The following is a 14,727-nucleotide window of genomic DNA, read 5'->3' on the forward strand; positions in this document are numbered from 1 at the left end:
CAGAGCTTCGGATTCAACAAGAGGTACTCTTTTATAGTCACACCCTTGCTAAAGCACTTTCTTGGGGGTTTCTTCTTTATTTAATCACTTTGCATGGTCAGAAACTTTGTTTTCTGTTAAGTACCCTTTTCCTCAGCAAGGTTTACTGAAGCAGCTAACAGCTGCCTCACAAGCAGGAAAGCTCACAATTTACCTTCCTCTATCATGGTGCTGATACTTAGGTATTTTAATTTTATTTGTTTGACATTGTAGGGGAAGAAAACAATTTTTACCTCTATACATTTTAGGTTTGTTGGTTGGGCCCCTGAAAATTATACTGACAAAAACAAAAACAGATTAACAAGAGAAAAATAGTTTCTTTTTTTTGGGTTTTTTTTTTTTTTTTTTTTTTTTGCGGTACGCGGGCCTCTCACTGCTGTGGCCTCTCCCGGCCTCTCCCGTTGCGGAGCACAGGCTCCGGACGCGCAGGCTCAGCGGCCATGGCTCACGGGCCCAGCCGCTCCGCGGCATGTGGGATCCTCCCAGACCGGGGCACGAACCCGCGTCCCCTGCATCGGCAGGCAGATTCTCAACCACTGTGCCACCAGGGAAGCCCGAGAAAAATAGTTTCTTAACATGTGTAGCACACGTCACATGGAAGAAACGTGACATGATGCATAACTCAAAGGGGTGGTTAGAATTTGAGCTTATATAGCTCTCACCTTCTGAGATGGCCCACATTCTGTGGAGTGTGTTTCTCCCAGGGCCGTTCTCGCCTTTTGAGACAGACGACATTTTGTCTATGGAACATGTATTTCTCTAAATAAATCCACTTCTTACCTTAAAAAAAAAAAAAAAAAAAGAACTTGGGCCTATATAGATGTTAACAAAGAATAATTTATAGAGAAGTGACAGGTGAAAAGAAAAGGATTTTAGGCTTCTGAGGGCAGCAAACTGTGGGAAGGTAAGTATATTGGGGAAGGTAAATATATTGGGGAACTTATGGAAGATACGGATTATTTGTGCAGGTCTATCTTAGCATCAGCTTTCCATCTCTATGGCCATAAAACTTCCTTGGGAGGGGAAATTTATGGCAGTCCTCATTTCTCAGCTATTTCTGCTTTTAGTCAGTTAAGGGATCCTCTGGGAAGGCTTCTTTCTGTGTTTCCTGATTATTCTCATTTGCCTCCAGCTCAAAACCATCTTTATGCCAGAGTGGCATATTCCACTACCCTTCAACTTTCCCCTTGAAACCGAGCTTAAGGGCACATAACTCTATCTCTTCTTTGCCTTAGGGACAGTGATTGCTTCTTTGAAATTTTTATTTTTTCATAGTTTATAGAATTCCATCCAGTGAATGAACCCGTATATTTATTTATATAACTCACTATTGTAGGACATATGGTTTGTTTTCAACTTGTTACTGTTATAATGCTATGGAGAACATCCTTTAACATAAGTCTTTACATACGTATTGGATTTTTCCTTAAGAAAATTATTAGAAATGGAATTAATTGGTTAACATTTTTAAGGCTTTTGATACATATTTTAAGTATTTCTTCAGAAATATTTTGATGCATGTATCCAAAATATTTCTTCAGAAAGGTTGTAGAGCAGCACATGAAAACTTATTTCATCATACTCTAACTACACTAGGAATTATCTTTAAAATTTTTTTTGCTGTCTGTATTTATATGATTACTAGTGAGGTTAAGCCGTTTTTCATAAATACTTCTTGAGTGGACATATAATTATGAAAATTGTGTGTACTTAATGTTTCCATCACAGATCCAAACAAACAAAGATGTTACTGAAGCTAAGTAGATGGAAGGAAGAAGAGGACCGCATATTGCAACTGCAACTTCAAAGGCAGAGAGCCATGAGACTTTCCCGAGAATTACGGCTGAGTATGCTTGAAATAGTTCATCCAGGTGTGTGGCAGTATCAATTTTATAAGTGTAATTAAGACTGATTAGGGTATTTTTTAATAAACCAAGTTTCCTAGCTACCTGATTATTTATTTTTTTAAATATGGACCTTTTCCCTGTTTCTCCTTTTTCAGATAAATCTTATTAAATCTCTTGAGTCAAAAAAAGTTACTTTTTTTTTATTAAGGCCTATTAGTTGATGATGAGCAATCTCGCCAGTAATTTTTCTTTTCTTTCAGATAAATTAGTGAAACATAAAATTTTATGCTTAAAGATATCTGTCTTTGACATAAAGAAGGAACCCCCTTGAACTTAAGGTGTTAGAATATTGCTACATTCTGCCCTCAGAACTCAGTACAAACCTTGTGACACCTCTTGCCACTTTTGACACACTAAGCTGAAATTAATATTAAAGTGTAGTCTGGGAGATCTGAGTCATTTCAAGATTCCTTTTTTGTTCTACTCCTTCCCCCTTCTACTACTCATTCCCAGTATCCTTCACTAACCTCTTATTTATCTTTCTTTCCCTTAAATACAGATGTTTCCCAGGGTTCCATCCTTACCCCATTATTCTCATGTTGCTCTTCCTGAGGTGTATCCCATCCATAACTGCAGCTTCAACTACCAACTGAGTGCTTAGCACTCTGGAATCTTGTCTGCATCCTCACCCTCTCTCCTAAGCTCTAGACCAGCCCTGCCCAGTAGAACTTTCTACAAAATGAAATGTTCTATATCTTCACAGTACCAATGGCTAGAGGTAGCTGTTGACTTGAAATGTGGCTAGTGCACTTGAGGATCTAAAATTTTATTTTACTTTCTTTAAATTTATGTAACCATTTGTGGCTAGTGCCTACTACATTGGACAACACAGCCCTGTAGCCAGCTGCCTATTGGTTAGCTTTACTTAGATATCCACAAGCAACCTCAAAACCAGTCATTATCTTCCCTCACTGATTTCCTCTTCCTGTATCCCTCATCTCTCAGGTAATTGCACCAACAGTCTACTCAGTGTCCCATCTATGAGACATCCTAGAATTTTTTCCCTCCCTCCACATCTAGTTCACCACTAAATCCTATCAATTTTTGGTACTGTCTCTCAAATATATCTCTTTTTATTTTTACCTTCTGCCTTTTTCTGTCACTTAGCTACTGTGAACCCTAGACTATATGCTGACCAACTCCCAGAAAGTAAAAAGAAAGACATCTGTAGAACTGAGTGACTAAAGAGAAATTTAGAACCACGCAGAGTAGGTAACATATATACACAATGTGCCTTTCCCTTTTGGTAGTACTGAATGAGTTTCTATTTACTTGTGATTATTTTTTCTAAATGTTCTTGCTATTGGATTTTTAGCCCTTTTCTCATTCCTCTGAGACAAAAAAATGATATGAGTCTTTTCTAAAGAAGATGCATAATCTGAGAAAGCTTTTGGAGCACTTTGTTTCTACAATCTTAGAACCATTGTAAAATAATAGAATTGGAAATATCAGTATTGAAAAAAATAAAAGGACTGCAAGATTGTTGGTACTTTCATTCTCCTGATTCTAGAACTTGAGAAAGCATAGAAGTGAGTATGTTGTCATAGTGTTTGTTATCTTTTTAGGTCAGGTGGAAAAACATAATCGGGAAATAGAAGAGAAATCAGCATTGATTATCCAGAAACATTGGAGAGGGTACAGGGAAAGGAAGAATTTTCGCCAACAGAGGCCATCTCTTGTGGAGTATAAAGCAGCTGTCACACTTCAGAGAGCAGTGAGTCTGATTTAGTAAAAGGAGTACTGGATTAGGAGGCAAAAACATGGGTTCAAACCTGACTTTCCTTTTTACCTGCTGTAAAGTCTTGGTCAAGTCACTTAGCTTTTCTGAGCCTTAGTTTCTTAAAATGAGAACATCCTGGGCTTCCCTGGTGGCGCAGTGGTTGAAAGTCCGCCTGCCGATTCAGGGGACATGGGTTCGTGCCCCGGTCTGGGAAGATCCCACATGCCACGGAGTGGCTACGCCCGTGAGCCATGGCCGCTGAGCCTGCGCGACCGGAGCCTGTGCTCCGCAACAGGAGAGGCCACAACAGTGAGAGGCCCACGTACCGCAAAAAAAAAAAAAAAAAAAAATGAGAACATCCTTATCACTGGCCAAAATGATTTAGACATTCATGCTCCCCAACAGGAGAGGCCACAACAGGGAGAGGCCCACGTACCGCAAAAAAAAAAAAAAAAAAAAATGAGAACATCCTTATCACTGGCCAAAATGATTTAGACATTCAGTCCTTAGTATTTCCATAGACCCTTGAACATTATTTACCAAAATGCAGTGTTATTTGTTAATTTTTTTCTTTCTTACTTGAGCAATGAGAATCTCAAGGGTAAGGAACTAAGTCTTATTTATTGTCAGCTTCCTGCATGTGCTTGACATATGAATGAATGTCTACCCTATCTTTCTCACTCAGTTGTTATGTGGATCAGATGACCTAATTTATGGGAAAGTATTTTGTCAATTGTAAAGTCCTACGTAGGAGCAGCTTATCATATTAGATGTTTTTTAATGCGCAGATAATACATTAGGTATAATTAGATCATTATAATTCTTGAATTATAGAATGGTGTTCTTAAATGATGGTCTTCCTGGGATTTATCTGGAGCATAGTAATATTTTATTGCCTTGGAAAAGCATAGTATAAGGCTGTCTATTTCACTTAATGACCAGTTTTCCTAATATCTAGTTATTATACATGGTTAACATTCATACTAGGATTTCAGATCATGTAGCATTTAGTTTTATAATCCCTTATTGTTAAACTTTAGGTCAATTTCAGTTTTTCACAGTGATAGATTTTGAACAGTCTCCTTATTGATTTCTCTGATTAAGCTTTTACAAAGATTTTTTTAAACCGCTTAAAAAACAGAGTAAATACTAGGGAAATAGGAAGAGATGTCTGCCGCCTCCATCTTTCTCAGGCTCTTTTGGGGATTTTAGGCCATGTATGCAACAAACAGTCCTGCATCATCACTGAATCACACCCACATCTGCTGTTTACACTCTGCTAAGCAATGCCATCTAAGGATTAACCCATGGACCTGTGGATATCAGTGCCTTGGGTCCTTTCTAATACCTTTACCTCATGGCTACCGCCTTTTTTTGGTTTTTTTTGGCTGGGCTCCTCGGCAGCATGCAGGATCTTAGTTCCCCCACCAGGAATGGAATCTGTGTCCCCTGCAGTGGTGCAGTGGAAGCACGGAGTCTTTTTTTTTTTTTTTTTTTTTTTTGCGGTACGCAGGCCTCTCACTGCCGTGGCCTCTCCGTTGCGGAGCGCAGGCTCCGGACGCGCAGGCGCGGCGGCCATGGCTCACGGGCCCAGCCGCTCCGCGGCACGTGGGGTCTTCCGGGCCCAACCGCTCCGCGGCACGTGGGATCCTCCCGGACCGGGGCACGAACCCGTGTCCCCTGCATCGGCAGGCGGACTCCCAACCACTGCACCACCAGGGAAGCCCATGGAGTCTTAATGACATGTGGAAATGCTAATATTTTACAAATATTCAGTTATGCTTATGTAACTCAGTACATGCAAAATATTAATTTCACCTGTTTTTACCTTTTTAATCTGCCTCCCAGAAAATTTTAAATTACATATTTGACTCACTTTATATTTCTATTAGCACTGCAGATGACCTTGATAACAAAGAAAAGGAAATAATTATCAATTTCACAGAAGGAAGTTGGAATATCATTTCATTGAACTTATCCCTCAGGAGGAACTGGTTATTAGTGTCCTTGGCAGACAAAGGCCAGAACTGTTGTTTACCTTCTGTCCCTCACTTTGCGTAAAAGAGAGGCATTGTTTCGCAGATAGATAAAAATCAAGAAAACCTTATGTAAACCTGCTGATTTCAAATTACACATCCTTACGTAAACAAGTTGGAGTTCTCCGTAGTGGTATAGTATTAGAATTAAATTTGAAGAATTAGCTGTCTTTTCCTTTTTAATGTTCCAGGATTTTCTTTTCTTGCTTTTTCGTCTCTTAAGAAGCTCAGAAGGGGCCCCCAAGCACGCTGGAGTACCGGGTTCCCATGGGGCCAGGCGGGGCCGGTGCTGTAGATCAGTTAGCAGGACCCCACCCTCCCCGGCCAGCTTTAGACTCCCGGGGGAGTCTCCGGGGGAGATGGCCAGAGATCCTTAAATGGTCCTCTGCAATTTGGTGCAAGTGGCAAATGACTTCTCTTTCTGCAGAGCACTGCAATCTGCTAAGCCTCAGCATGCTCTCATTTTAGCCTTCATATGGCATCCTGCAAGGTTACCCTCTTAGTGCTTAGCTGGGAGCAGTCGGAAGGGGTTGGAGCATGGGTCTGCAGAAGCATTGGCTGACCTTAGTTTAAAAATCTGGATCCATTTTTACTGTTTGATGAATTTAAAGGAGGTAGACCAGGTGGATTTCCTGATCACCCACACTGAGGTTTTGAAACAGTGTGTTACCTCCTGGAAGGGGGTTAGCATGGCCAGCGAAGACTTCTGTGGACATGCTGGTCAGTTGAACACAGGTGAGACCTGCAGTGGATGACCATGGGCTGGGGCATTGTGCATGCGGAGATGCCTTGCTCGGAGGAGTCAGTCCATGGCCTACAGCTGTGGGTTAATTTGAGGAGCTCACAAAAGATGGTGGAGCCTTGGTACCAGGAAGTGAAAGGCAGCGAAATCCCTAAACCCGTAAGGATGGTGTTACCGTTGCTCTCATTTCTGGAGAAGCCCTGGGAATCAAGTCCAAGATTTACACTTACACACCAGCTTTATATTTGGACTTCAGATTGGACCAAGGAGCAAAGCATTCCCAGCCTATTCCTACAGGGTGATCAAGCTTCATTTATACCATATCTGGAAACGTGCATATTGGACCTGATAACACACAACAAAAGATAGAACCTCATCACACAGCTGTGTTGGGGGAAGGTGACAGTGTCCAGGTGGAGAACAAGGATCCTGAGAGAAGCCACTTTGTCCTAATTCCTGGGGAGCCATTAAGAGAACCAGTTGTTGGGACTCCCCTGGTAGCGAGTGGTTAAGAATCTGCTTGCCGAGGCAGGGGACATGGGTTCGATCCCTGGTCCGGGAAGATCCCACATGCCGTGCAGCAACAGAGCCCTTGTGCCACAACTACTGAGCCTGCGCTGTAGAGCCCGTGAGCCACAACTACTGAAGCCCGTGTGTCTAGAGCCCGTGCTTTGCAACAAGAGAAGCCACCGCAATGAGAAGCCTGTGCACCACAACTAGAGAAAGCCCGTGTGCAGCAATGAAGAAGACCCAACGCAACCAAAAATAAATTAATTAAATAAATAAACTTTAAAAAAGAGAAACAGTTGTTCAACATGGAAGTGTGCTGACCCCTAAAGAATCCAAAATGTGATTCTTTCTTGACTTGAAATTTTTGTAATCTGTTATTGTCAACGAGGTACTACTCGTTTTCAGAAATGACTTAGACCCCTCATGTAAGGACACAGCCTCATATACTGCAGAGACACCAAAACTATGACAAGATTTGCCAATTTTTTTTATCAGATCAGTTCAGTTCTTGACATCAGCCAATGCTATTTAACTGACAACTACAGTAAATCTTTAAAGTTCTCATCACAAGAAAATAATTCTCTAACTGTATTGTGACAGATGTTAACTAGACTTTTTGTGACAGTCATTTCCCAGTATATACAAATATTGAATCATTATGTTGGACACCTGAAACTAATATAATATTGTATGTCAATTATACCTCAATTTGAAAAAATAAAGAAGGTAAAAAGAACTAAAACTACAAAAATGGTCATGATAGAACCAAACCTAAGAATGTTTTTAATAAAGATATTGCCGTTGCTGATGACAGCCTGCAGTGGATGAGTGAGATCTAATTGCATATGTTTATCTGAAGTTTGGTCTTTATAATGATACACAATCCTAAAAACCTGTTTTACAGTCATCGAGGATCTGATGCTGGGAAAATAACCGTTTGCTATTCAGATATGCCTGAGTTTGTTTCAGATTAAGAACTACAGAAATATGCACCATTTTGTGGTAGAAGAAAATATTCTCGTCACCCAGAACTTTCTGAATGTCTCTTTTTACTCTAGGTTCATTTTTGATGCACACAAATGAAGAGATTTCTCAGGCCATTCTTGATTCCAGAAATGTGAAAAATGGCTTTGAAAGAGCCAAAACCTGGAAATCAAAGACTGGAAACTAGTGACAAGCACAAGGGCAGGTCTGGCTGCCTTCTAGAATTTTCGATTTGTGGCATCCACCGGTTCAGTGCATCCAGTTTCCAAAGCTGACTTTGCCAGTGCTTCTAAAGAATTCCACACTAAAGCAGCTCAGAAGGAAGGTGATGTTTGCTGGCGTCTCCTCTCTAGAGCCAAAATGATAGCTAATTCTTGCTACTTGATTATAGCAGAATAGTATCAAATACACATATCTATTAAAGACCAACCACAAAAGCACTTACTGAAACAAACCAGTTGAAAAAATAAACATTGGGAGATAAATACAATTTCACAGAGTCCTAAAATGACAAAGAATGAGGAAAAGAGACAGAGATGTCAAGGTGGACTTTTCTGATCTAAGGGCAAAAATTCCTCTGTTCTGGAAACTTTACTCTGAGTTCCCAGAGTAGCATCATAAGCCTGGCTTCATACTAAAAGCAGGAAGTAGAGGAAAGACAGAAGGAGAAGCAAGGAAGAAAAATCAAGAAAAGGGAAGAATAGAAGAAAAATCTCTCAATAGGAGAATATAAGTGCAGTTGAAGGCTCAAGTACTATAGTAAAAACAGGGGTATTAAGGAAATCTTTATACTGAATGTGAAAACCTCCAAGCCCTTTTTTCTTCTCAGCTCTCAGTGCTGTCAGCCAGGCTTGTATCCTGTAAACAGTAGGTTGAAAACATTTTCTTTAGGAAATCTGAACAGCCCAAGGGAATAGTTATACATGTACTCATAATGAGGTACTCCAGTGAAACAGCCCAGTTCAGTAGCCCTATAAAGAAGTACAGAATAGATAAACCCTACCCATCTGCTCAGCATTTCCTAACAGCTTTTTAGTGCCCACTCTTAAATATCAGCTGAAAGTATCACTGGACGTCTGCGGGAAGCTAAGGCCAAAATAAATAGAATAAAACTACTTGGTGGAAATAGAGATATTGCAGGGATAAGAAAACTTAAAATGTATTTTTTTCTCCGAGAGCTAAAAGAAAATAATACATGAAACAAAAACCAAGATGCTGGATAACGGGGAACAAATGGAATACAATTTGACAGAAAAAAAAAAAGACATAATAAAAGGGCTATAAAAAAAGGTTTGGGAAATCTAGAGAGCAGGGCAAAAAGAAAACAGAACCAGTCTAGGAGGTCAAACATTTGAAACAAAGAAAAAAAAAACTGGAGAAGAAATCAAATAATTTAAGATTTCTCAGAATTGAATATCATGTGATTTAGATTAAAAAGACTGAATGTACAATACAATGACAAAAATACACTCACATCTATTTTACATTATTGTGAAATCACTGGAGCAAAAAGTACTCCTCAACAGCATCATTGGAAGCTAAAAGATACTGGAGTAAGGCTGTCAAATGGAGGGAAAATGATTTCCAAATAGAATTCTACATCCAACCAACCAAACCGTCAATTAAAGTTAAAGATAGACTAAAGACATTTTTATGCATCACAAAGTCTCTGAAACAAAGGAATAACCCAAGAAAGGACAACATGGAATCCAGGAAACACAAAGGAAAGATGAAAAGAGTCACCAAGATGATGGGGAATGGGGGATCTCAGAATGACAGCTATGCACCAAGCATAGGGAATAATCTATCCAGATTGGAGCAAGTCAGAAAGCTCCAGAGTATGTGTATCTAAGAAAATTAATTTGATAGATTGCCTGATGTGTTTTAATGTATGAGCAGGGCAGAAATTGTGATAATCATTGATAAATATATAGAAAAATAAGCACAGGAAAATAATAGAGTTATTAATTCCAGTGAAAATAAAAATATGCAAGGAAGAAAAAGTAATCATCACTACATGGTTGAAAAATGAATAGCCTTTATGTAGTCATAATAATGTAAACACTGAACATTAACATTAACTAAAATTATGATTTAATAATATTGGATATTTGGAGATATGGTAAGTATGTGTGAAAGAGAGCTAAGTCCTTATCTTTCATACGAGAAAGTCAATAGATAATACCTATCACTGAAAAAAATCATAAAAATGTAGATGGAGATAAACATCAGAAGAAAAACCTGAAAGAACTAAAGTTGCTGTCTTTGGGGGAGAGGTTTTTAACAATTCTTCTAAAACTGACACTTTAAACAATAGTTATAGCAACAAACTTTTTGGAAAGCATCAAATAGTAAAATATTTTAGGTTTTGCAGGTCATACAGTTTCTTGGAACTATTCAACTCTACAGTGGTAGCCCAAAGGAAGCTGTGGACAGTATGTAAACAAATGAGCATGACTCTTGTTTCAATAAACATTTGTAGACACTGAATTTTGAATTTCACATAATTTTCACGTCATGAAATAATTCTTTTCCTTTTGAACTTTGTAATCATAAAATATAAAAAAACATTTTTCAGCTGTTCAAAAACAGGTAGCAGGCTAGATTGACCTGTGGGCCATAATTTGCCAACTCTTGCCTTAAGCAATGTGAACATATAACTTTGATGAAAATAAAAACTACAAAGAAGGAAGAAGAGTGAAAAAAAAATTGGGCAAAATAATTTCAAATGTGTCTCCACATCTTGCCTGTTACAAGACTTCTTATCAGGAATTCATTCTGAAGGACAGGAGAAAGCACATTCATTTACCAAGCTTTTTCTTGTATACCTTCTCCTTGATCTTTACAATCCTTTGGCTAAGTACAATTGGGATCCCTGTTTTCTGTAGACATAGAACCTGTCCTATAGAGATTGAATGACTTGCCCCAAATCAAACAGTTTTATAAGGAACTGGAATTAAGACTAGAACCCAAAGCTGATTTCCTATTTTTTTCTCTTTATTGCCTTCTGTACAAATAATACATGAATATATCCTTGTAAAATATTAAAACACTACAGAAGAATATAACGATAAAGTTATTGTCCTCTGTCACCCCAGTCACAATCCTATCTTTCTCCCCATACACAGAAGAGTTAACAACTGTTGTCACTATCATATGTTTTTGTAGGAAGAAAATAGTTCTGTTAGGGAAAAAAAAATCACAAATCTTTTTTTTTTTTTTTTTTTTTTTTGTCCCAGACTCTTAAATTCCTAGCAAAGTGCCGTAAGAAAAAGAAACTATTTGCTCCTTGGCAAGGACTCAGAGAACCCACTGATGCACACAGAGTTGAACTGAAGCAACAAGTGGATGACTATATCAGAAGACATCCAGTATGTAGGCTTTAGTGCTATGGTACCAGTGTTACATTATTGCAGTGGGTGATATTCACCAACAAATAAGTGTCTCAGCTGTATATGTACATTTATTGTTGGCATAAGGTAATGCAGTTGCTTTACCGTAGTCAGTGGATTTGGCGTCTTATAATTACGTGGACCACAGAGGTAAAGTCAATAGTAAAGGAGACTTCACTTCAAATTAGTGGTTTTCCATACTGCATCAACAAGACTTCTTCACATCCTCACCAACATTTATTATTTTCACATCCTAATGAATGTGAAGTGGTATTGTGATTTGGATTTGCATTCTCTAATAATTAGTGATTTTGAACATCTTTTCATATGTTTATTGGCTATTTGTATATCTTTTTTGGAGAAATTTCAATTCAACTCCTTTGCCAATTTTTTAATCAGGTCGTTTGTTTTTGTGTTGTTGAGTTTTAGGAGTTCTCTGTATATTCTGGATATTAATCCCTTATCAGATGTATGATTTACAAACATTTTCTTCCATTCTGTGGGCTGCCTTTTTACTGTTGATAGTGTCCTTTGATACACAAAACTTTTTCATTTTGATGAAGTACAGTTTGTCTGGTTTTTCATGTCTGTGCCTTCAGTGTCATATTTAAGAAATCATTGCCAAATCTAATACCATGAAGCTTTTCCTCTATCTTTTCTTCTAAGGGTTTTATAGTTTTAGTCCTTATGTTTAGGTCTTTGATCTCTATTTTTTTATAATGCACTGTGTGTGATTGTGATGCATTCTCCTGTTTAAAAAAGAAGTGCTGCTTTAGCCATACTCTAGTACAGCTGTTACTCTGTGGCTGAAAAGTAAGGTGTTAGCTGGAACAGGGCTGTATCCAAGATCAATGAACTGGAATATTTGAGAAAGCTGGGGTGTCAGAAGCTCTATCAGATTCAATGCTGAGATTATTTCATCCTTGTCCAAACTAATTAGGTAAGTTCCTTTTAAAGTAGCTGACTAGCCAAAAGAATATGGTCCTTTGAATGATTTTGTCTCTTGTTCTGTGAAATTAGAAGCCATTATAACATTGTGGCTTAGATAAGTTTGGGAGTGGGGATAGGACAAGAAGTTAGGTAGTCTTACCAGTTGGGGCTAGAACAAAAGGATTGGTCTTGTTACTCCTCTTCCAGGCCAGTATCTTTACCAAACCATTTGTAATTTTCACTATGATTTCTCAATCTTATTTCTTCTCCCAGAATACCATACTATGTGAGGAAGTGAGGTATAGGAGCATACCAAAAAGCATCTGGCCCACCTGCATTTTCATTTAAAGCTGCTTTTAAGAGGCTATTTAATGCTTGCTCAAGAGTACAAAGTAGATATCAACCATAACATTCAATTGATGAGAGACAGCTAAGCATTCTAGAACCTCTACTAAGTGGTTAAGTGAAACATACTTTGATATATGTGTCCTTCATGTGACAATTTTTTTTGTCCTTTGTTCCCAGGGCTCTGAGGTATCAGATGTGATCAGCAGGGAGCTCCATTCCCAAGCACAAGAACGACTGCAACACTACTTCATGGGCAGGGCTCTAGAAGAGAGAGCCCAACAGCACAGGGAGGCACTGATGGCTCAGATCAGCACCAACATTGAACAGTTGATGAGTATGTGTTCATTCCTTTTTTGCTTCCTAAAAGGAACAGCCTATGTAAGATTTTGTGACATCTAGATCTTCAGAAAGAAAACACCATTTAGTGGTCTATTAGCCCATCTCCTATCCTCAGAAATTTCTCCTTCTAGATCATATCAGCACACAATGATTTCAAATGATGCAGACCCCATAACCTTCTTGACTGCTTCCCTCAGCCTTGTGATCATTGATATGTGTCAACTCAGAAAAGTTATTAATTACAAAGATGCTTAGCCCTACTAGCCAGATTCTATTATATAGTATGAAAAGCTTTTTGAACATATTTTAAAAGTAAATGATGAGAACGGTTATGGTGGCACTTTAATGAAGTGTTTTCACAAAAATTAATTCATCTGCTTCTCACAACCACTGGTGCATTTAATGAGAGATCCCATCCATGAAGCCAGTGTTTCAGATGGCCTCTGAAACACTTTTAGTATTTGTGGAGCAAAAAGGGCCAGGGTCCTCTCTTTAGTGCCATTACTTGCAAATTTTGTGTTTTTGAATGGATAGGTGGCTGGAACTGAGCCTCTCATCTGTAAGGATTCTGCTATTGTATTAAAAGTTCCTGCTCTTTTAAATAAACCATCTAAGAAAATCTACCTCTTTTATTCTTTCCCTTTAAACACGGAAGCGTGGGCTACAACTTATGAATAGTCATATGCCATCTACAGCTGACAATAATAATGGACTCAGAGTTGGAACCTTGTTTTTGCCTGCTATTGCAGAGTTCCAACTCTGTAGTTTCCAAGTTCCTGTTTGTTTGGTACAGAACTCTTCCACTCACCTTTTTATTTTCTGTTTACTACAGAAGCACCAAGTCTGAAGGAGGCAGAAGGAAAAGAACCTGAGCTCTTCCTAAGCAGATCCAGGCCTGTGGCAGCCAAGGCCAAGCAGGCCCATCTTACCACCCTGAAGCATATACAAGCACCCTGGTGGAAGAAGCTTGGGGAAGAAGCAAGAGATGAGATTGATGTCCCAAAGGATGAACTTAGTATAGAATTAGGAACTTTATTCATTGGTGGAACCAAACCCCCTTAAGGGAGTTACCTGGAGGAATGACAAATTATATTTCAAGAGATTATATTGGTTCTGCCTCTGACATGATAGTAGACTAGCGTTATCCTAACTCATGTTTTTCCAGAGGTTCCTCTCCAAACAAGACTTGAAGGCAGTAAGCAGAGTTATCTTCTACCTCGATTTCAGTTCTTTTTCTTTATCCATACTTCCATCCTTGGCCACACATAAAAATTGGTATGGCTTTTATTATGGAACTGAACTCAGCATTGTATTCTATTGCATATATGAAATGTGATATTTCTATTTTTGTTTCTGCTGTTTTCCAACTCAAGGTGTTTTCTAAATAAATATTTTCAACAATTGTTCTGAAAAACTTGTCAGGGTTACTTCAGCTTTTCACATTTATTGATTTTTCTATTAATGTAGGAAATGTGCTCTTGGCATTTATTATGGTGAGGAAAAGAAGTGGTCATTTGAAAGACATTTGACTATTTTCTACCAGTGTTTGAACTCAATTTCTATCTTGTTATTTCTAAAAGGAAATACATTAAAAAGTCCTCCTAGGATTCAGTGCAAGAAAAATTTCTCCTGATAAAATTGCATTCTTTCTATTAAACTAAGAGAACTATATAACCCACTATTTGCATTTTGATTTGTCTCTTAGGAATCTCAGAGCTAAAACAATGCTTACTTTCTGTTATGATTCTCAATACCTACATGATTATTTGGTTCCAATCTA

The 14,727-nt window shown here is 38.5% G+C and overlaps 1 protein-coding gene and 1 pseudogene across 4 annotated transcripts in view; both read left to right on the forward strand.

Moving 5' to 3' along the window:
• IQCB1 (IQ motif containing B1) overlaps positions 1-14,354 on the forward strand; it is a 47,591-nt gene extending 33,237 nt beyond the window's left edge. For 3 of the 4 annotated variants that reach the window (XM_024120285.3, XM_024120287.3, XM_024120286.3), the window contains 5 exons: positions 1,768-1,910; positions 3,512-3,660; positions 11,178-11,309; positions 12,786-12,942; positions 13,780-14,354. In XM_024120285.3, coding sequence (XP_023976053.1) covers positions 1,768-1,910; positions 3,512-3,660; positions 11,178-11,309; positions 12,786-12,942; positions 13,780-14,009 — 811 coding nt within the window. In that variant the 3' untranslated portion in view covers positions 14,010-14,354. The remainder of the gene's footprint in view (positions 1-1,767; positions 1,911-3,511; positions 3,661-11,177; positions 11,310-12,785; positions 12,943-13,779) is intronic. The other variant, XM_024120288.3, reaches the window with a different exon arrangement.
• Positions 6,150-9,825, forward strand: LOC102991275 (pirin-like; annotated as a pseudogene).
• Positions 14,355-14,727: the final 373 nt, after the last annotated feature.

This window comes from Physeter macrocephalus, chromosome 1 (assembly GCF_002837175.3).
Source record: "Physeter macrocephalus isolate SW-GA chromosome 1, ASM283717v5, whole genome shotgun sequence".
NCBI classification, from domain to species: Eukaryota; Metazoa; Chordata; class Mammalia; order Artiodactyla; family Physeteridae; genus Physeter; species Physeter macrocephalus.